This window comes from Mizuhopecten yessoensis, unplaced genomic scaffold (genome assembly GCF_002113885.1).
Source record: "Mizuhopecten yessoensis strain PY_sf001 unplaced genomic scaffold, ASM211388v2 scaffold2255, whole genome shotgun sequence".
In the NCBI taxonomy this organism is placed as follows: Eukaryota; Metazoa; Mollusca; class Bivalvia; order Pectinida; family Pectinidae; genus Mizuhopecten; species Mizuhopecten yessoensis.
In genome coordinates this window covers 518253-542482 of record NW_018404455.1, presented here as the reverse complement: position 1 = coordinate 542482, position 24230 = coordinate 518253, and the positions used below count along the sequence as shown (strand labels likewise).

The 24230-nt window shown below is 36.9% G+C and overlaps 1 protein-coding gene across 4 annotated transcripts in view; it reads left to right on the top strand.

The window, feature by feature from the left end:
* Nucleotides 1–17786, top strand: part of LOC110445395 (UPF0577 protein KIAA1324-like homolog) — a 40621-nt gene extending 22835 nt beyond the window's left edge. For 2 of the 4 annotated variants that reach the window (XM_021489983.1, XM_021489986.1), the window contains 9 exons: nt 340–434; nt 2429–2508; nt 3498–3537; nt 3972–4214; nt 4921–4996; nt 9364–9446; nt 9942–10119; nt 12239–12259; nt 16933–17786. In XM_021489983.1, coding sequence (XP_021345658.1) covers nt 340–434; nt 2429–2508; nt 3498–3537; nt 3972–4214; nt 4921–4996; nt 9364–9446; nt 9942–10119; nt 12239–12259; nt 16933–16986 — 870 coding nt within the window. In that variant the 3' untranslated portion in view covers nt 16987–17786. Of the gene's footprint in view, nt 1–339; nt 435–2428; nt 2509–3497; nt 3538–3971; nt 4215–4920; nt 4997–9363; nt 9447–9941; nt 10120–12238; nt 12328–16932 lie in introns of all 4 variants that reach the window. The other 2 variants (XM_021489985.1, XM_021489984.1) reach the window with 2 other exon arrangements.
* Nucleotides 17787–24230: the final 6444 nt, after the last annotated feature.

The window sequence follows — 24230 nt, the reverse complement described above, 5'->3', positions numbered from 1 at the left end:
TTGAGTGCACTAAAATAGGTACATTAATTTTACAGTTGTAGATATAGGATAATGTTTGCTATATGGTGGTTTTAAACCAGTTCCGATTAGTTCCTTTTAACATAATCTATATATAACTTGTTCACCCCTTTGTGCCTTTAGTAGACTCTGCATTTGTATTGACATGGATGAGTCCGTTATGGTCTACAGTGGTGAAAGGGTTAATGAGGAAGATGAGCAAGATCTGCATATATAGTTAAAGTATTAAAGATACTTGTTTGTGGTGAAAATCTGTAAAAAATGTTTTGATATTATACTTTTGTTGATCATGATCCAGTAAGACCAATTTCTGTTTTGTAGAGGTTGAAAATTCATCAGACCTCGGCAATGGTGTGTAGAACTACACTGGTACCGGACCGTGATAGTGGCACAGTGGTATCAACCCAGCCAGTCAGGTAAATGTGGCTACACTCAAGGGCTTATCTCCCTTTGGTTGTCTCGTACGATAGTATAGAAGGATGCAGATATTTATACCCCCGCAATGAAGTTAGGGGGGGTATACTGGAATCACCCTGTCTGGATGTCTGGATGTCTGTCTGGATGTCTGGATGTCTGGATGTTGTCCGCAGTAACTTGTCCGGAAAACTCCTCCTTAATTAACAGGTGGATTTCATTGAAACTTTGCATGAATGATCGGTATCTTATGTAGTTTTGCACCGGCATTTTAATTTGGGATTTCAACCCTTTTTGATGTAGTTATGTCCCTTAGTGCAAAATACTTGTCCATGTAACTCCTCCTTAACTAAAAGGTGGATTTCATTGAAACCTTGCATGAATGATCGGTATCTTATGTTGTTGTGCACTGGCATTTTAATTTGGGATATCCGACCCTTTTTGATGGAGTTATGCCCCTTTGTGCGAAATACTTGTTTATTTTTTTGTTATTTTAATTTTGTTTTTAATAATTCTATATATATATAAAATAGTGATTACCATAACTCATTACTGGTGGGAGACTATACTATAAGTAAGCCTTTAGCTTACAGTTCTGGTTTATATAGGAGCGGGGGTATTAGTAAACCTTTGGCTTACAGTTCTGGTTTATATAGGAGCGGGGGTATTAGTAAACCTTTGGCTTACAGTTCTGGTTTATATAGGAGCGGGGGTATTAGTAAACCTTTGGCTTACAGTTCTAGTTTATATAGGAGCGGGGGTATTAGTAAACCTTTGGCTTACAGTTCTGGTTTATATAGGAGCGGGGGTATTAGTAAACCTTTGGCTTACAGTTCTAGTTTATATAGGAGCGGGGGTATTAGTAAACCTTTGGCTTACAGTTCTAGTTTATATAGGAGCGGGGGTATTAGTAAACCTTTGGCTTACAGTTCTAGTTTATATAGGAGCGGGGGTATTAGTAAACCTTTGGCTTACAGTTCTAGTTTATATAGGAGCGGGGGTATTAGTAAACCTTTGGCTTACAGTTCTAGTTTATATAGGAGCGGGGGTATTAGTAAACCTTTGGCTTACAGTTCTAGTTTATATAGGAGCGGGGGTATTAGTAAACCTTTGGCTTACAGTTCTAGTTTATATAGGAGCGGGGGTATTAGTAAACCTTTGGCTTACAGTTCTAGTTTATATAGGAGCGGGGGTATTAGTAAACCTTTGGCTTACAGTTCTAGTTTATATAGGAGCGGGGGTATTAGTAAACCTTTGGCTTACAGTTCTAGTTTATATAGGAGCGGGGGTATTAGTAAACCTTTGGCTTACAGTTCTAGTTTATATAGGAGCGGGGGTATTAGTAAACCTTTGGCTTACAGTTCTAGTTTATATAGGAGCGGGGGTATTAGTAAACCTTTGGCTTACAGTTCTAGTTTATATAGGAGCGGGGGTATTAGTAAACCTTTGGCTTACAGTTCTAGTTTATATAGGAGCGGGGGTATTAGTAAACCTTTGGCTTACAGTTCTAGTTTATATAGGAGCGGGGGTATTAGTAAACCTTTGGCTTACAGTTCTGGTTTATATAGGAGCGGGGGTATTAGTAAACCTTTGGCTTACAGTTCTAGTTTATATAGGAGCGGGGGTATTAGTAAACCTTTGGCTTACAGTTCTGGTTTATATAGGAGCGGGGGTATTAGTAAACCTTTGGCTTACAGTTCTAGTTTATATAGGAGCGGGGGTATTAGTAAACCTTTGGCTTACAGTTCTAGTTTTTGATGTTCTAACGTTCATTTGTCTACATTAATGAGAACTGATCAGAACACATTGAAATAAACTGTGATGCATACAAAATAAGATAAGAAAGGAATAGTTGATAAAATCAGATATTGTAAAAATAAAAACGTTTTAAAACTTAGGGGCACATTCGTGTATCCAGTTGAGTTTGTTATTGTTATATATACACTTATCTTGTATTTATCATTTAGTGAGTTAATGTATGTGAATTGTGTTTTAGTGTTGGAGACTCGCTTTACAAGATCGTCAGTAACGTGTCGCTGACCGACATGTACTTGAGGGAGGGATACCAGAAGGATGGTAAGTGTAGATCCAGGGCGCGGTTAAAGATACAACTCTCTCACTGCCCATAGCTCCAGTAAATGTCTGATATGAGAACAGACAGAAACAACACTGTTCCCTAATTCTAATAACTCAGATTAGCCTTGTTATTCTGTTTGATGTCTAAATAACCCGCCCTAAGAGCTAGGGTTGTTTATAATCTACTGAACAGTTAGATCAGAATACATTATAGTCAACGCTTACATTCACGTAATGACTGTTGTAAACTGGAGTTATCATCTCATAGGTCCATTTTGCGTATTCGGTTCAACCAGTTGAAACCATTGAACCTGAAAGAAAACGATGGGCTCAGATTTGAAATGAGGCTGATCTCAGGGTGTGTATCAAGGGGTCCAAGTGCGTTTGTTTATCATGGAATATTTCTGCACCGCCTGATCATGAACTGTTTAAACCAGGATACGCAAATGCGGCCATAACTTTCCCATTAATCATGACAAGTTTTCGTGCCTCAACAACCATTCCACCATTGAGACAAAGTTGTGTGACATGGTACACAGTAGATATAGCCTGTCATTTAAACAAGGCTTACGCAATTTTCAGGCTGTTACTTTTATGGAACCAATCAAATATTAATTAACCTTTTTCACCCCTATGTAACTTTAATTGACTCTACCATGCATTGTTGTGGATGAGTCCATTATGGTATACAGTGGTGATAGAGTTAAGTTGTATGGAAAATGAAGTTTGATTCTGCTGATCAGAATATTTCATTTATTTTATAAAATATTTATGAACCATTCACAGAAATATACTTTAAATAGAAGGAATAGTGCTGTTTTGGTCAGGTTATGAGGTGATAGCTCCAATTTATCATAGTGGGCTTGGTCATCTATTCAATATATATATTCTAGTATAAATAATTTTGATTTCCAATTCAAATTCATCGTTATTTTATAGCTACTCCCTGGAGAAATACATGCCTAATTTTAGCCATTTTGTCCCTTCAGGATCAGAGAATGACATCCATTTTTACTTCAAATCTGAAAAGTAAGTATCATATTGTATTGTGTGTAGTTCCATATGATTTGGTTGGTGACTATTATCAATTAAGTATGCTACATTTGTTAGAATTGTAATATATACCTGCAACAGTAGTGAGGACCTCATTCATGTGTCGCTTATATTTTATGAAATTAGACATTATTTTAATCTATAATGTAAATGACTTATCTCCTCATATAAAGGTATTTAGATATATTTAGCGTACTTACCGGGTAGAAGCCAACACATGTACATGGTGGTATATTAAATGTTGATAAGAGCTTGATAATATTCTTGAAAGTTAATGAAAACTAAGTTATTTCAAAAACAACTAATATTAGATCAAGTTTCTTCTATCAGAATATAGTCTGGTTAAAAGTCCTATACGTTTTTTGTCTACAGATCGAAAGAGAAATGCTCATTAACTATGTTTGTTGTAGATCAACTATTGCCTGCGTGTCGGGTCGGAACACAATTATCTCCCTTCGATGTGACCCGTCCGAGACCAAAGCTGGAACGTTAGAGATGCCGCCCAAGTGTGCAGACGGGACGTGTGATGGTTGTGACTTTCACTTCATGTGGAGAACACAGTCTGCCTGTGCTGTGTGTCGCAAAGAGGACGCAGAGAAGATCATTGGAGAATGTGAGGATGGGGTACAACTTGTACACTTCACTCCACCTGCGTAAGTTAGATACACTTCAAATTAACTGTATACCCACTTCTGTAGTGTACACTTCACTCCATTTAAATTAGTAAGATATACTTCAAATTAACTGTATACCCACTTCTGTAGTGTACACTTCACTCCACCTGCGTAAGTCTGATATACTCACCATAACTATAAAGCTTGTTATTGAGTTTGATGATGTGTTGTTATGTAATGTGGTGAGTTATGCTGTATGCATGTTTTAACTAATAATTAATTATAACTAATCAGTCTTGGCAGTAAATTGATTTCCTTATTCTTATTCAATAGCTTGTTATTATCAAAATTGGCAGTATAATATGTTAATGACTATCTGCAAAAATAACCATACAAAAACAAAACTTGTGCCATTTGTTGAAAATTTATTTTTTTAAATGAAAGAAAAGACTAATACAACACTATGACTCAGTCATGGCTTGACAAAGGCACCAGTCAGTGTTGAAACGTTGCAACATGTTTGATACGTACATTGTTTGTGTATAGAATAAAAATCTGATATAACATATTTCTATACTGATTAATCCTGTAGAGGAAGACCCAATACCAATCAGTGATGTAAATAATCACAGTAAAAAATTCCTGAAAATAAATACAATTAATTCATTATAACATATAAATAAAATTTTGTACAGGTTATATTAATTTGATAATGTGGCTGATGAAATTTTCATTATATTTTCAGAAACTGTGTTTTGAAATCCAAGCTTGAGACAGAAAAGCAGGCGTGTACAGTGAAGCTCTCCGCTCTCCCTTTTGCAGTATGTATACTGTGTTTATATAACCATTGTCTGTGTGGTCAGGTGGTGTAGTGGTTAGTGTACAGTATGTATACTGTGTTTGTATAACCATTGTCTGTGTGGTCAGGTGGTGTAGTGGTTAGTGTACAGTATGTATACTGTGTTTATATAACCAATGTCTGTGTGGTCAGGTGGTGTAGTGGTTAGTGTACAGTATGTATACTGTGTTTGTATAACCATTGTCTGTGTGGTCAGGTGGTGTAGTGGTTAGTGTACAGTATGTATACTGTGTTTATATAACCATTGTCTGTGTGGTCAGGTGGTGTAGTGGTTAGTGTACAGTATGTATACTGTGTTTATATAACCATTGTCTGTGTGGTCAGGTGGTGTAGTGGTTAGTGTACAGTATGTATACTGTGTTTATATAACCATTGTCTGTGTGGTCAGGTGGTGTAGTGGTTAGTGTACAGTATGTATACTGTGTTTATATAACCATTGTCTGTGTGGTCAGGTGGTGTAGTGGTTAGTGTACAGTATGTATACTGTGTTTATATAACCATTGTCTGTGTGGTCAGGTGGTGTAGTGGTTAGTGTACAGTATGTATACTGTGTTTATATAACCATTGTCTGTGTGGTCAGGTGGTGTAGTGGTTAGTGTACAGTATGTATACTGTGTTTATATAACCATTGTCTGTGTGGTCAGGTGGTGTAGTGGTTAGTGTACAGTATGTATACTGTGTTTATATAACCATTGTCTGTGTGGTCAGGTGGTGTAGTGGTTAGTGTACAGTATGTATACTGTGTTTATATAACCATTGTCTGTGTGGTCAGGTGGTGTAGTGGTTAGTGTACAGTATGTATACTGTGTTTATATAACCATTGTCTGTGTGGTCAGGTGGTGTAGTGGTTAGTGTACAGTATGTATACTGTGTTTATATAACCATTGTCTGTGTGGTCAGGTGGTGTAGTGGTTAGTGTACAGTATGTATACTGTGTTTATATAACCATTGTCTGTGTGGTCAGGTGGTGTAGTGGTTAGTGTACAGTATGTATACTGTGTTTATATAACCATTGTCTGTGTGGTCAGGTGGTGTAGTGGTTAGTGTACAGTATGTATACTGTGTTTATATAACCATTGTCTGTGTGGTCAGGTGGTGTAGTGGTTAGTGTACAGTATGTATACTGTGTTTATATAACCATTGTCTGTGTGGTCAGGTGGTGTAGTGGTTAGTGTACAGTATGTATACTGTGTTTATATAACCATTGTCTGTGTGGTCAGGTGGTGTAGTGGTTAGTGTACAGTATGTATACTGTGTTTATATAACCATTGTCTGTGTGGTCAGGTGGTGTAGTGGTTAGTGTACAGTATGTATACTGTGTTTATATAACCATTGTCTGTGTGGTCAGGTGGTGTAGTGGTTAGTGTACAGTATGTATACTGTGTTTATATAACCATTGTCTGTGTGGTCAGGTGGTGTAGTGGTTAGTGTACAGTATGTATACTGTGTTTATATAACCATTGTCTGTGTGGTCAGGTGGTGTAGTGGTTAGTGTACAGTATGTATACTGTGTTTATATAACCATTGTCTGTGTGGTCAGGTGGTGTAGTGGTTAGTGTACAGTATGTATACTGTGTTTATATAACCATTGTCTGTGTGGTCAGGTGGTGTAGTGGTTAGTGTACAGTATGTATACTGTGTTTATATAACCATTGTCTGTGTGGTCAGGTGGTGTAGTGGTTAGTGTACAGTATGTATACTGTGTTTATATAACCATTGTCTGTGTGGTCAGGTGGTGTAGTGGTTAGTGTACAGTATGTATACTGTGTTTATATAACCATTGTCTGTGTGGTCAGGTGGTGTAGTGGTTAGTGTACAGTATGTATACTGTGTTTATATAACCATTGTCTGTGTGGTCAGGTGGTGTAGTGGTTAGTGTACAGTATGTATACTGTGTTTATATAACCATTGTCTGTGTGGTCAGGTGGTGTAGTGGTTAGTGTACAGTATGTATACTGTGTTTATATAACCATTGTCTGTGTGGTCAGGTGGTGTAGTGGTTAGTGTACAGTATGTATACTGTGTTTATATAACCATTGTCTGTGTGGTCAGGTGGTGTAGTGGTTAGTGTACAGTATGTATACTGTGTTTATATAACCATTGTCTGTGTGGTCAGGTGGTGTAGTGGTTAGTGTACAGTATGTATACTGTGTTTATATAACCATTGTCTGTGTGGTCAGGTGGTGTAGTGGTTAGTGTACAGTATGTATACTGTGTTTATATAACCATTGTCTGTGTGGTCAGGTGGTGTAGTGGTTAGTGTACAGTATGTATACTGTGTTTATATAACCATTGTCTGTGTGGTCAGGTGGTGTAGTGGTTAGTGTACAGTATGTATACTGTGTTTATATAACCATTGTCTGTGTGGTCAGGTGGTGTAGTGGTTAGTGTACAGTATGTATACTGTGTTTATATAACCATTGTCTGTGTGGTCAGGTGGTGTAGTGGTTAGTGTACAGTATGTATACTGTGTTTATATAACCATTGTCTGTGTGGTCAGGTGGTGTAGTGGTTAGTGTACAGTATGTATACTGTGTTTATATAACCATTGTCTGTGTGGTCAGGTGGTGTAGTGGTTAGTGTACAGTATGTATACTGTGTTTATATAACCATTGTCTGTGTGGTCAGGTGGTGTAGTGGTTAGTGTACAGTATGTATACTGTGTTTATATAACCATTGTCTGTGTGGTCAGGTGGTGTAGTGGTTAGTGTACAGTATGTATACTGTGTTTATATAACCATTGTCTGTGTGGTCAGGTGGTGTAGTGGTTAGTGTACAGTATGTATACTGTGTTTATATAACCATTGTCTGTGTGGTCAGGTGGTGTAGTGGTTAGTGTACAGTATGTATACTGTGTTTATATAACCATTGTCTGTGTGGTCAGGTGGTGTAGTGGTTAGTGTACAGTATGTATACTGTGTTTATATAACCATTGTCTGTGTGGTCAGGTGGTGTAGTGGTTAGTGTACAGTATGTATACTGTGTTTATATAACCATTGTCTGTGTGGTCAGGTGGTGTAGTGGTTAGTGTACAGTATGTATACTGTGTTTATATAACCATTGTCTGTGTGGTCAGGTGGTGTAGTGGTTAGTGTACAGTATGTATACTGTGTTTATATAACCATTGTCTGTGTGGTCAGGTGGTGTAGTGGTTAGTGTACAGTATGTATACTGTGTTTATATAACCATTGTCTGTGTGGTCAGGTGGTGTAGTGGTTAGTGTACAGTATGTATACTGTGTTTATATAACCATTGTCTGTGTGGTCAGGTGGTGTAGTGGTTAGTGTACAGTATGTATACTGTGTTTATATAACCATTGTCTGTGTGGTCAGGTGGTGTAGTGGTTAGTGTACAGTATGTATACTGTGTTTATATAACCATTGTCTGTGTGGTCAGGTGGTGTAGTGGTTAGTGTACAGTATGTATACTGTGTTTATATAACCATTGTCTGTGTGGTCAGGTGGTGTAGTGGTTAGTGTACAGTATGTATACTGTGTTTATATAACCATCGTCTGTGTGGTCAGGTGGTGTAGTGGTTAGTGTACAGTATGTATACTGTGTTCATATAACCATTGTTCAGGTGGCGTAGTGGTTTGTGCACTTGCCTTTCGCTAAGACAGCTGGGGCGTGAATCCTCAATCAGTCAAAAAAAAATATGGGGTCTTCTGTCCAACCATATAGTTCTTCTACAGGTTCCGTCGTTTCATCCCATAGTTCCCAAGTGCAATTTAATCAGGATCTGCAAAAGGGATTTAATAAAAGTTTACAGCTTGCTTTTAAATTTATTTAATGAATATAATTAGTTTAAGTAGTCGAAAGTTTTTCATATCATTTCAATTCAGTGGGAAACAGCTGTTATGTTCTAGTGGTAATATACGTGTGACTTTATTGCACACATTTTACTTCATGGAATATACATGTACATTACATGTCATGCCACTTAACTTGTTGTTTGAAATTAGAGACCTACGTGGGGCAGTAGCCAGGTACTGGCTGTTAGTCAGTGTTTTTTCTCGGGGAACTCCAGCTTTCCTCCACCGACAAAACCTGACACATCCTTAAATGACCATAGATGTTATTAGGACATAAAACACAAACAAACAAAATGAAATCAGCTTAAAATATTCTAGTACAGTATTAGTTTTCTTGTCAAATTAATGAATTAACTGTGTTTAGAGTTGAAGAATTGTTTCACACTTACAATATAATAAAAATTCAACAAAAAAATATCTTCAATTTTGTAAAATAAAACTGCATAACAAATGAGGAAGTAAGATTTCATATTAAGTATGTAGTAAAATGTAATAATATATAGAATTGTGTTAACAGCTCCAGGTGGCCATACCCATCGCTGCCGCGTTCAGTCTACTGATGCTCCTGGTTGTCATGTACTGCTGGCATAAAAACAGAGGGTAACTTTTATTTGTACAACCTTTTTACCTCTCTGAAGGTCTTAAACATACTAGAATCTCAACAGTATATAGCGCCTGTTACTGGAGTGAAGTTCAGCATTGTGAGGATATCACCATGGCCAGGATTGTTTGGCCTGATCTGACTTAGTACTGTCTTATATATTTCTGTAATGATATTTCAGTGACATGTAAGTCATGCTAGAAGTATAAGTCTTGAGCATCCTTTGACCTTTTAGGTTTTTACGAAGTTATCATTTTCATATACTGGGTACTGTACCTTAAGGAAAATATTGTTTGAAAATTGCAGTTAAGAGAACATGTAAAACTGACGAAGTGTAAACAACTGACACTTCAGATTGTGATCACCTGTAAATTAAGTGGAAACCACTCTGAAGAAATCAAAATTTTGTTGCATGACAGGTTTAGTTATAAAATGTATTTCTTAAATCCCTTTCAAATTATGATGAGAACCTAATGTTGTGTCCATATCTTTAGTCTGGAGGTGAAGTACATGAAACTGGCTGAGAACTCTGACCGTAACTACGACGGTGAACTGCCTGGGGTGGACTCCTGCGCCTTGGAGGATGGAGAGGATGACCAGTACGACTCTGTGACATTCAAGGAAAGTCGTGGCGCCAGGTTCTTCAAGAAACTGCGTGGCAAGAGGGGAAAGGTAAGCTGTCGGCACAGAAAAGTTAGGCACTTGTCATGAAGTTCTTTACACCACTCTTAGACACTCGTGGTTAAGACACTAAGGATATTGATACCACAGTTAGGCACTTATCACTAAGAATGTTGACACTACAGTTAGAAGCATTTGAAATAATTTGCATTGCTGTTACAGAAACTAAAAACCAAAAGAAGCACACGTCCCCGTACCGTTCAACAGATAAATGAAGGCACCCCCTGCATCATCACTCACGAACACACTGCCTACACGATCCCAAACAGAAAAACATCAAAGACAAAAGCACAACCGAAGGTCAAACAAGTTATACACATACCATATCATCAACAAGCATCACACACCTTACTCCTGACTAACTATGTCTAACAACCTCAGCAAGTCTTTACTAAACTTTACTATATATCAATAAGTTATACACATACCATATCATCAACAAGCATCACACACCTTACTCCTGACTAACTATGTCTAACAACCTCAGCAAGTCTTTACTAAACTTTACTATATATCAATAAGTTATACACATACCATATCATCAACAAGCATCACACACCTTACTCCTGACTAACTATGTCTAACAACCTCAGCAAGTCTTTACTAAACTTTACTATATATCAATAAGTTATACACATACCATATCATCAACAAGCATCACACACCTTACTCCTGACTAACTATGTCTAACAACCTCAGCAAGTCTTTACTAAACTTTACTATATATCAATAAGTTATACACATACCATATCATCAACAAGCATCACACACCTTACTCCTGACTAACTATGTCTAACAACCTCAGCAAGTCTTTACTAAACTTTACTATATATCAAACAAGTTATACACATACCATATCATCAACAAGCATCACACACCTTACTCCTGACTAACTATGTCTAACAACCTCAGCATGTCTTTACTAAACTTTACTATATATCAAACAAGTTATACACATACCATATCATCAACAAGCATCACACACCTTACTCCTGACTAACTATGTCTAACAACCTCAGCATGTCTTTACTAAACTTTACTATATATCAAACAAGTTATACACATACCATATCATCAACAAGCATCACACACCTTACTCCTGACTAACTATGTCTAACAACCTCAGCATGTCTTTACTAAACATTACTATATATCAACATCAACCTGCACTGGAGTGGACACAGATACCTCGTTAATTGGAAGTCTGCTCTCCTCACAACGAATATTAAATAATTAACTCATTCACCCCTGAAGACACATTTGAACCTTTCCAATTCAAAGTTTGGAATAAATCATCATGAAATTTCAGGGGTGAATGAAATGAAGAAAAATTGATGGAAAATGGTTCTACCCAGTTTCACTAATTTTCCTTAAATTACTAAAGAAAATTACGTAAAATAGGGATTTTTTTCTATTAGAAAGCATTGCCAGATTAAGAAAAAATTCTGTAAGATATTTCTTTCATTCCAGTCTGCCTGCTAATGAGAAATAATTCAATAAGGGATGCTATTGAAGCTGGGCCTGCTGGATGTTGGTACATGTGTTCCGATATAAAACGTTCTGGGTTATCAAATCAGAATTATCAATTATTAGTAATGATATATAAAGTTTTCCAGTTTATAACATCAGAATTACCGAGGTTCCAGCGTATGGGCTATAGGTGTCATACTAATTTATAATCACTGAGTCTTATACAATCACTCACATATCAATTCATTCTATTTTACAGACATCATTAATTTTGTATGTCTAGTTAATTGTGTTTGAGCACTTTATCAATATTTGGTTGAGTTGTACATTAACCTTGTGCACGGTATACACTAAGTGTCTGTTCTTGTAATGTATTGTGTAGTCCATTTTCCCCTCATTATTTTTCCCTCAACATATAAATATAAATGTTGCATACTGTAAAATCATAAACTCTCGTGGGACATTAAATTTCGTTTATTTCGTGGATAACAAAAATCCAAGAAATTAAATCAGCAAAATATAATGTCCTTGAAACAGGCTAGTATATGAAAACCACGAAATTTTAACCCCACAAAATAAATGATTCTACAGTATTATTATTTATTATTGGTTATTATTATTATCATTTTCACATCAACAGACCGGTGATGACTTCTTTTCTGTAAGTAGTGATCCAACAGGTGGATGGTAGCCATGGTGACAGATTTACTCTCATCCTTGTATCCCGGAGTAGGTGGAAATTCTGTTATTCAAGTTACATTTCAAGCACTGTTGAATCTAGCTTCATTAATAATGCTTTAATACCTTGCATTTGGCACTGGTGTTTGTCCAAGTGAGGAAGGTGATGGGTTCTGTCCCCAAGTCGAGCCATACTGAAGTCATTAAAACAGCATTTAGGTATTGGCAAACCGTTTGGAATAGCTGATACATACTTGTACAGATTTGCAGAGTTTAGGTTTGGAGTTAGTGTCAAGATTCATGTCACCATTCAGTAGGTGCTCAGGTGTAATATTGGTATACCAGATAAGTTCATTTCGCATGATGAGTCTGTCATTGTGATAAGAGAAAAAATGGGTTGTGTCTTAGAGGTCCACATTCACATGACCGATATGTACTAAGATTTTCCTATATAGATCAGAGTTAAGTACACTGACTTTGTTTCTTATTTTACATGGTCAAAATTGCAGAAAATGTTTACTTAAATCTTTGAGGGTTGTTTTCAAACAGAGAGTGTTTAAATTGTGATGTTGTTGGCTTGGATTTTGTATCGTTGGGTAGTTTGTTCAAAAGATTTGCTACATGTGGTTTGAAAGAGGAACTTGTAGAATGTAGACAATATTTTGAAGGTTTTCCATGAGATTCATCAGTTTGGAAATATTTTATATTAAAGTTTCACCTTATACACAAACAATGTACGATCAAACGTGTCACAACGTACTAAGACCGACTGGTCCCTTTGTCAAGCCATGACTGAGTGAGACCGACTGGTCCCTTTGTCAAGCTATGACTGAGTGAGACTGACTGGTCCCTTTGTCAAGCTATGACTGAGTGAGACCGACTGGGCCCTTTGTCAAGCTATGACTGAGTGAGACTGACTGGTCCCTTTGTCAAGCTATGACTGAGTGAGACCGACTGGTCCCTTGGTCAAGCCATGACTGAGTGAGACCGACGGGTCCCTTTGTCAAGCCATGACGGAGTGAGCCCGACTGGTCCTTTTGTCAAGCCATGACTGAGTGAGACCGTCTGGTCCCTTTGTCAAGCCATGACTGAATAAGACCGACTGGTCCCTTTGTCAAGCCATGACTGAATGAGACCGACTGGTCCCTTTGTCAAGCCATGCCTGAGTGAGACCGACTGGTCCCTTTGTCACGCCATGACTGAGTGAGACCGACTGGTCCGTTTGTCAAGCCATGACTGAGTGAGATCGACTGGTCCCTTTGTCAAGCTATGACTGAGTGAGACCGACTGGGCCCTTTGTCAAGCTATGACTGAGTGAGACTGACTGGTCCCTTTGTCAAGCTATGACTGAGTGAGACCGACTGGGCCCTTTGTCAAGCTATGACTGAGTGAGACCGACTGGGCCCTTTGTCAAGCTATGACTGAGTGAGACCGACTGGGCCCTTTGTCAAGCTATGACTGAGTGAGACTGACTGGTCCCTTTGTCAAGCTATGACTGAGTGAGACCGACTGGGCCCTTTGTCAAGCTATGACTGAGTGAGCCCGACTGGTCCCTTTGTCAAGCTATGAGTGAGTGAGACCGACTGGTCCCTTTGTCAAGCTATGACTGAATGAGCGATTTGTATTGTTTACCTGTAAAACAATGAGATAAAATTGTATGTTTAATATGTCACTCGACCTGGGATGTTTCGCCTATTGATAGAAAGTGTATACACACTGTGTGAAATAGGGGGACACCAGCTGAGTCATCTGTGTGACTCAATACTGACCTAACAGGAGAGGGGGCTAGATCTTAACCTATTCGACACAGTGTGTATACAGTTTCTATCTATAACAGGAGAGGGGGCTAGATCTACACCCTACGAGTAACCTATTGAACACAGTGTGTATACAGTCTCTATCTATAACAGGAGAGGGGGCTAGATCTACACCCTACGAGTAACCTATTCCACACAGTGTGTATACAGTCTCTATCTATAACAGGAGAGGGGGCTAGATCTACACCCTACGAGTAACCTATTCCACACAGTGTGTATACACTCTCTATCTATAACAGGAGAGGGGGCTAGATCTACACCCTACGAGTAACCTATTCCACACAGTGTGTATACAGTCTCTATCTATAACAGGAGAGGGGGCTAGATCTACACCCTACGAGTAACCTATTCCACACAGTGTGTATACACTCTCTATCTATAACAGGAGAGGGGGCTAGATCTACACCCTACGAGTAACCTATTCCACACAGTGTGTATACATTCTCTATCTATAACAGGAGAGGGGGCTAGATCTACACCCTACGAGTAACCTATTCCACACAGTGTGTATACAGTCTCTATCTATAACAGGAGAGGGGGCTAGATCTACACCCTACGAGTAACCTATTCCACACAGTGTGTATACAGTCTCTATCTATAACAGGAGAGGGGGCTAGATCTACACCCTACGAGTAACCTATTCCACACAGTGTGTATACACTCTCTATCTATAACAGGAGAGGGGGCTAGATCTACACCCTACGAGTAACCTATTCCACACAGTGTGTATACAGTCTCTATCTATAACAGGAGAGGGGGCTAGATCTACACCCTACGAGTAACCTATTCCACACAGTGTGTATACACTCTCTATCTATAACAGGAGAGGGGGCTAGATCTACACCCTACGAGTAACCTATTGGACACAGTGTGTATACAGTCTCTATAACAGGAGAGGGGGCTAGATCTACACCCTACGAGTAACCTATTCACCACAGTGTGTATACACTCTCTATCTATAACAGGAGAGGGGGCTAGATCTACACCCTATGAGTAACCTATTCCACACAGTGTGTATACAGTCTCTATAACAGGAGAGGGGGCTAGATCTACATCCTACGAGTAACCTATTCCACAAAGTGTGTATACACTCTCTATTGATAGACGAAACATTCTTGATCAAGTGACATATCAATTTTTCAGTATATGAATTAAATTCACCTATTTCTTCTTTGCTTTTATTTAGTTATTTCTTTTTTATGTAATTCTTTCTTAATCTGTTTCTTGTTTTGTTTTCTCACCTTGAATGAAGATTAATCCATCATTCGTCATTTCAACCTACATGCATGCTTTGCTTTTTTATTTCGGTGCTTGAAGTTAATATTTAAAGGTGGTAGTATTGGTTCTCAAATACATGTATTATACTAGCATACCTCTGGTATAAACTAACATCAGACTTACACAGATTTCACTATAAGGTTTTAATTGATATATTATTTATAGATTTGTTTCATATCCTGTGAATTTACAAGAACTCTTTTAAAATCATATGCTCACAGATCACAATGTATATAAAACAATTACCAGCGGGCTTAAGTCTGTGACCTATCAGTGACTTTCGTTGTTATGCTCACAGATCACAATGTATATAAAACCATTACCTGTGGGCTTAAGCCTGTGACCTATCAGTGACTTTTGTTGTTATGCTCACAGATCACAATGTATATAAAACAATTACCTGCGGGCTTAAGCCTGTGACCTATCAGTGACTTTCGTTGTTATGCTCACAGATCACAATGTATATAAAACAATTCCCTGCGGGCTTAAGCCTGTGACCTATCAGCGACTTTTATTGTTATGCTCACAGATCACAATGTATATAAAACCATTACCTGTGGGCTTAAGCCTGTGACCTATCAGTGACTTTTATTGTTATGCTCACAGATCACAATGTATATAAAACAATTACCTGCGGGCTTAAGCCTGTGACCTATCAGTGACTTTCGTTGTTATGCTCACAGATCACAATGTATATAAAACAATTACCTGCGGGCTTAAGCCTGTGACCTATCAGTGACTTTCGTTGTTATGCTCACAGATCACAATGTATATAAAACAATTACCTGCGGGCTTAAGCCTGTGACCTATCAGTGACTTTCGTTGTTATGCTCACAGATCACAATGTATATAAAACAATTACCTGCGGGCTTAAGCCTGTGACCTATCAGTGACTTTCGTTGTTATGCTCACAGATCACAATGTATATAAAACAATTACCTGCGGGCTTAAGCCTGTGACCTATCAGTGACTTTCGTTGTTATGCTCACAGATCACAATGTATATAAAACAATTACCTGCGGGCTTAAGCCTGTGACCTATCAGTGACTTTCATTGTTATGCTCACAGATCACAATGTATATAAAACAATTACCTGCAGGCTTAAGCCTGTGACCTATCAGTGACTTTCGTTGTTATGCTCACAGATCACAATGTATATAAAACAATTACCTGTGGGCTTAAGCCTGTGACCTATCGTTGTTATGCTCACACAATATAGCTCAATGTTAAACAACAAATCTAACAGCTGCTGAACAGAGGTTTTCAGTGCTAGAACTTCACTGGGATAGGATGAGAAGGATTTACATATTGTTCTTAAAATTCAACTACCTGTATCTTAAATTACATAAACATGAACATACATATAATATTTCTTCTACTTATGGTAAATTTACACAGAACAGCAGTATTTCTGGTAACTTTACACAGAACAGCAGTATTTCTGGTAACTTTACACAGAACAGCAGTATTTCTGTTCATGTTACATTCACGTTGTATCAGTTTCATCTGACACCTGTAGCATGTTGGCTTTAGAATTTAATTTCTTCCCTCTTTATTTTAGGACGATGAGAATCCATTTGAGCCATCCAATGGTGAAAAAATCCCACTAACGTAACCATGGAAACAGCTTGACATGTCTGTAACCATGGAAACAGCTAGACATGTCTGTAACCATGGAAACAGCTAGACATGTCCATATTTGACAGAACGGGTCGGTGGACATGATGGGACCAAATGACATTTAGCATTGATTAACTGTTTATATTGATTGTTAGTGGGCCGCTCCACAGAGGAGGTTTTCACAAAGGATTTCTTACTAATGATGTTCCTGCAGGCCTGTTGTGAAAAACAAGGAAAAATTTGAAAGGGTGGCTACTTTCCACATCAGAAAACGGAGAGGAACGTAAAGGGAGACAAGTCAGATAAATGTCAGATTAACTCAGTAAGCTTGACATCTTATGTGACATTTGTGATAAAATTGTTTCTCCCTAATCTTAATGTCATCTCAAAATGCATCAATGTTGATTGGTCCCAAAAAATATTTTTTTGTTTCTTTGTTTTTTTTCTTTCAAATAGTTATTATTTCTGTTTTTCTTACATGAGCTTGTTTGTTTGATAAACTTTCGTATCAGTTAAATGGACAATTAAATATTAAAAACATGGGTGACCACTTTTTTTCAAAGTAGTAACCACTGCAGGTAAGGAACTAAATATTACTAAATATTTCCTGTTATTAAGGGTTTTTTTCTGATTCCATTTTTTCTATTTAAATAAAACAGAATGTATCTTTATAATTTCCATGTAGATCTATGTTATATCACAAAATCTGAGTTTAATGTTTTCATTATGACCTTGAGCAGTAACAAGTTTATCCTCAGTAAGTTAACAAGTGATAATCTTTTTTTTTTTTGGGGGGGGGGGGGGGGGGTCATTTATTTTCTTGCAAATTCAAATATTTATGTTAAGAGGGTGTATCATATTTTAAAAAAAACACTTACCGTATCTTGATGTTGTGATTCATGTAAAATGTACCATGAATAATTTCTTAATTTGTCTTCGATTCCATGGCGCCGAGTCAATTATACATGTTTTTGATACATTTTATCTGATCAGAATTATATTTAACTGTGTTTATGTAATTTTTCTGTTATTTTCTTTTTTGAGGTTTAATTTGTCACTTCTGTTACCTTAACATGATTATAGACCACATAAAGCCAGTATCTATGTGTACATCCTATAGGTATGTAACACAGGATTAAGATTTCTGGTTTTTATCTACAAGGCAGAAAGAGCTACATATACCTACGATTTGTGTAAGAGTTATCTCCCTTAAGGCTATATGCTACCTAACACATTATACCTATGCTACCTTTCACATTATACCTATGATTTGTGTTAGATTTATCTCCCTTACGGATTTATGCTACCTTACACATGATACCTATGATTTGTGTTGGATCTTGGGTTACATCATCGTCGAAAGTCCATGGGTTATGCTCAATTACATTCTGTGCACTCCTAAAACATGCCAGGACAGAATAAAGGGCTCTATAGTAGACTTGTTTGATACTTTCTTGTAAATCAAAAGAATCATGCGGAAGCGTAACGGAAAAAAATGATCAGCTTTGAAATTGGGTTTTGCTACTCAGTGATTTTCAAGTACATATATCAGCCTAGCATTTTGTCTATTTTTTCTTTTACTTGAAATAGCTTATTTTGTGCCTTCAATTTTTGCTATGACATATTCCTGTGGTGAAGAGAACTCTTTTATTTACTGGTAGCTTTGTAAGTCTTTTCCTGAAAGAGGCTTCACATTTTATAATAGAACTGTTTTAGAAATGAGATGATTGTCCCAATGGGTATTGTAGCATACAGCCTTAATAATGTACTAGATACGTTACACAGATGGTCCCATTCTTTTTAACGTCTCTACCCATAATCACGTCTCAGGACGGTGTTTATAGTTATCATATAAATGTGGACTATTCATTGATGTTTTTTTCAAGATTGGTGAATATTGAAAATTTAAAATTACTTTAATTCAAGAATTTCTAATTCAAATTTTTTTAAAAGTTGAACGTTCCCCTTCCTCCCCACTAATTGATTTTTCAATATTTGTTTTATAAGGTATACTAAACTTGTTTTGAATCACCAGACCTGGGTGTGAGCCTGTGTATATGTTAATGGCGATATATATTATTTTAGAGGAGATCAAACTGATCTCTCCACAAGACATTGTGATCTGTGGAACACGCAGGGTTACTGTCCGCAAGGTTGTGTTGGTGACAAACAAGTGACCTTTCCTAAGTGTTATATAGCTAGGGGTGTAAGGTTACACTGACTTTACGATATACATCTCTATACAATCTGTATACTGATACAATGCCCTTACGATATACATCTCTATACAATCTGTATACTGATACAATGCCCTTACGATATACATCTCTATAAAATCTGTATGCTGATACAATGCCCTTTGTATCCTGACGCTGGCACAATTCAAATGAGAAAATAGATAACTTGTTGCATTTAACTTTTGTCCAATGTGTTGTATCTTATTGTGGTTATATAAATTCTAGTAATATACAAATGCACTGTTAAATCAATTGTTTGCAAGGTTTTTTTGTTTTTGGTAAGATGACATCATTTATCATAACTTTTTAAGAAATTTATGCCTGTATCTCAGTAATTACTATGTAACATGTATTTAACTTTATTTTGCACATCTTTGAGTGCATTAACATGATAAATTATTGGTATGTGTCTATGAATGGGTATATCGTTACACCCAGTACACCATCCTGCCTGCTAGCTAGCCTAGGCTGTGATAAAGCTAAATCTTTCTTCAGTTCTATGTTGAATGTTTTTAAAGCATACGCACATGATAAAAATGTTATCATTTTTTATATACAATTTGAAATCCAAGCACTTCAACAATAAGTTTAGCATTGTTACAATACTACCTGGATAAACATACTGTTCGTTTAATATACCTGTACATGTATATCTACTGTTGTATAGAGAACTTAGGAATGGTTGTGTGGGGAGAAGATAGGAAACACGGTTGTGTGGGGAGAAGACTAGAAACACGGTCGTGTGGGGAGAAGACAGGAAACACGGTCGTGTGGGGAGAAGATAGGAAACACGGTTGTGTGGGGAGAAGATAGGAAACACTGTTGTGTGGGGAGAAGATAGGAAACATGGTTGTGTGGGTAGAAGATAGGAAACACGGTTGTGTGAGGAGAAGATAGGAAACACGGTTGTGTGGTGAGAAGATAGGAAACACGGTTGTGTGAGGAGAAGATAGGAAACACGATTGTGTGGGTAGAAGATAGGAAACACGGTTGTGTGGTGAGAAGATAGGAAACACGGTTGTGTGTGGAGAAGATAGGAAACACGGTTGTGTGGTGAGAAGATAGGAAACACGGTCGTGTGGGGAGCAGATAGGAAACACGGTTGTGTGGGGGGAGAAGATAGGAAACACGGTTGTGTGGGGAGAGGATAGGAAACATGTGAAACAAAACATCACTTGGTGACAGTTGGATGTCACAAAGAGGGATTAGAGGTTCTGATTCTCATATTCTGTTACAGGTATTTAATTATATACTAGTATTCAAAAAAACTTAAATAGCTAGAAGTTTGTATTTTTGGTCTGCATGATAATGATTTAATGAACAAGTATCATTTATAAATATGTAATCATTATGTTAAGCATCTATATAGCACCTTATATATTTTATGAAATTGCTGTAAAGTGCTTGAACATTTTCTTCTAATTGGTCATCTGCTGTTTACTGCCAAAATGTTAGTGAGCTAAAATTTTCGGAATAAAAATTGAAATTTTATGGGCAGAGTTTGAAACTAAGGTTTATTTTCAGCTATTCATGAAGTATAAATTTAGTTTTAGAAGTCACAATAAACTGATATGGGATAATTTGCCTGTCCTGGTGCTCTCTCCTGCTATATTGACACAGAAATTCACATCTATCTGTTAGGTATATATCTCTTCTCTTATTTCATTTTACAGTGCTCTTAAATGTAAAAAAATATTTTAGAAAACAAGAGTTTTCCATATTTCATTTCAAACACAGTCTATCACTTTTGTCAGAGCTGACTTTCTGTATGAGAAGTGATTGATAATCAGATATACCTAATTCCTTTGTCTTACATAAGTTGCCCTGGAGAAAGAGACCGCTACGCAAAATCCTTTTTATCTTGTCAGCATTGCATTGATTGGTTTGTTATTTAAGTTTCTCTTTTACAAGTTATCATTTTATTTGATATTTTCTCATATGAAATCCAGATTTCTATCGGTGGTATGGGTATCTGTAATGTATGGCTCGTACTGTAGGTTTCAAAAGCCTTGTCTCGCCTATGTGTGAAATGATATCGGTACTATATGCATATGTTGTGTTTATTATTATTTCTATCCCGTCACCTGTTGTGCAATTAATGTATGTGGTTGGTGTCTGTGGTGAATTTCCCATCATAAAATGGTACTGTTACGGAAATTTAACTTACAATCAAAACAAATCTCGTATAAATAAAGTTGAACCTAGCCTTTTTATTTTCAATTGTAATGTATGAATTTAGAATAATAGGATGTGAACTCCATTTCATGTTATAAGAACTAATGTAATGCTGGGATTTCTATAGACTGATAATTCTCCAAGCTTTTAAAACGTATATATATATCAGCGTTAAGCTACACACTGCATTACTTAGTGCAATATGTCAGAAATGGTTGTGTAAGATTGATGGAAAAATCTATAAAAATAACCTCTTGTTTTCCCTTAATTTGTTCTTCGCATTTAAGTATTGAAGGACTATGATCAGTAATGAACTAGATTTTGACAATAACAATATGCTTTCATTGTTTTGTGAAACTGAACTGTACAGTCGGTTGTACAGATAAACCTAATATTGGTCTCATGACTTTAAAGGATTTTTTTGTGTTCTTTTATTTACACATGGTTCAGTTTTCATTTACCTCTAGGACATACAAGCCTTGTAGATACTACCTAAGGTGATCCCGTTTGAAGGGTGTCACGTGATGGTGGTACGTGGTTGTGGTGTTGTTACACGTTTGTTAAGTGATATCGGTTGTGTCGGGCATGTAATGCCACAGAGTAGTGATATATGACTAGCACACTTATTTATGTCAACATCAGCATGTTTATGTAATAAGGTTGAAAGAATATGGTAATTGTTGTTTTTCCCTGAAGCACGGCCCAAAGTAGATATCACAAATCGGGGATGGTTCAGTACGTGTCATTAGACTTGTTATCAAACTCTGTTTGATGATATCTATTGTAAAAGTTTGATTGTGCTGTAAAAGTACTGTTCTTGTCTCACAGGTAAAACGAAACGAAAAAAAAGCATTTGTAACCAGTTTATCTTCAGTAAGATTAATCAGTTTGGAAATATGTATGTATCTATAAGTTTTACTTATACCCAAACAATGTACGTATTGAATGTGTTGCAATGATTCAAAGCCGCCTTGTCCTTTTGTCAATTTACAAGCTATATACTCCTTGATAGTTTGACAAAACAACCAGTCGGTCTTGAAATGATGCGACATGTGCGATACCTATATTCGGTGCATCATGTAAAACTTTTGATACGTTGTAATCAGTTTACAGTACGATATGTGCTCATCCAGTGTTATTGCAGGCAAATTGGTGGGTTGTCTACATTTTATCATAAACTTTTAGGGATAAAGCCTGATGGACCTGCAATTGTTAATACAGGTCTCGGAAGTCTTTGTCAAAGCTTGCCATCTTGTAAGTTTTTGTCGAAGCTTACATGATCGCAAGGTCTATCCACATCTCAGCGAAGATCCCTGGTCCATCTTGTCGAACTGTTTGGATTGCAATAAACGACAGCGGCCCCGTATTTGTTTCTAGTATATAGTTTGAAATGTAATCCGCCGGAATGCTTTTTTTAGCTTGTTGATAAAGTACCGCTATTTGTATGAAACACAAAGTGACGGGAACTCAGCAGGGGACTGAACTCTTGTAGTTTAAGTTGTAAAAGTCCTATTTTTTTTTATTTTTTGTGTAATAATTTTATATTTAGCTGTAGAAGTCGGACATAAGCAGTAGTTTATAGTATATAGTCCTTCTTGGATCTGGGTTAAGTTTTCGTTAACGTTTGTTTTCAATATTACCATGTAATCAAGTGTTAGCAAGCTCCATAACTACCATGAAGTATGGAGAAATACTTCAGATTTATCTGTTACTGTCAGCTTCTAAGTGCAATAATAGACGACGAGAAAGGGTAGATGAGTTAGTGTATAAACATGTATCACATTGGTACGGCTATAGTTACAGTAAAGTAAAACAATTTTCCACCACATTACAGTATGTTTTTTCTACCAACGTTGAAGCCTGTCACAGCTTGTAAGTGCAATAGATGGTAAGTTAGGGTATTCCGTCTTTTCGTTTTGCAGAGTTATCTGCTCTTGTGAGCAGGTATTCATTGTTACGTCATTAGTCTGTGTGAGAAAATTACGTTGTTTTCTCAAACATTTATGACGTTACTCTCACAAACAAATGACGTAACAATCAATACCTGCTCACAAGAGCAGATAACTCTGCAATACGAAAAGACGGATTAAGGTTTCTACAGCAGACTACATTCAAAGAGTAGAATACAGAATTATGTACCAGATATTTAATGTTTAAGCCCCTGACAGTACATTTCTATGTGTGAGAATTTTGGACACAATGAGGATTTGACTTTATTGTTATTTGTTTATTCTTAGATTGTTAGCCAGGTTTTTCTGTTAGAATTGATCTGATATATGTAAGGTCTTAGGGTGTACTTTAATGATATTAGATGCTTTGTTCAATTAATTTATTTCTGTTCATTATTATTTACATTTCGTAAACTTTGAAGAGTTGTTTTTCCTTCAATCCAAGTACATGTAATAAATTAAATACATTTTCAGGGTCAGTTGTTGGTCCTCTGAAGTATATTCACATTTTGGTGTTACTGGTGTTTGTTTATTAAGATTTTGTGATGTTATCAAAAAATATTTATTCCTGATTATTGTTTTTTGGTAGTTAAATATCTTTACATATGTTTCCTCTGTCCCAGTTAACAAGGAAAACTGTCCAAAATTACCTTAAATATCTTCTGTTCATACCACTGGCTGTGGGTCAGATGTACTCTGTTCTGTTCATACCACTGGCTGTGGGTCAGATGTACTCTGTTCTGTTCATACCACTGGCTGTGGGTCAGATGTACTCTGTTCTGTTCATACCACTGGCTGTGGGTCAGATGTACTCTTGTCTTTAGAGTTACAGCTCTTCAAAAATAATCTGACCTATCAGATGTTGAAAGTTGTGTTTA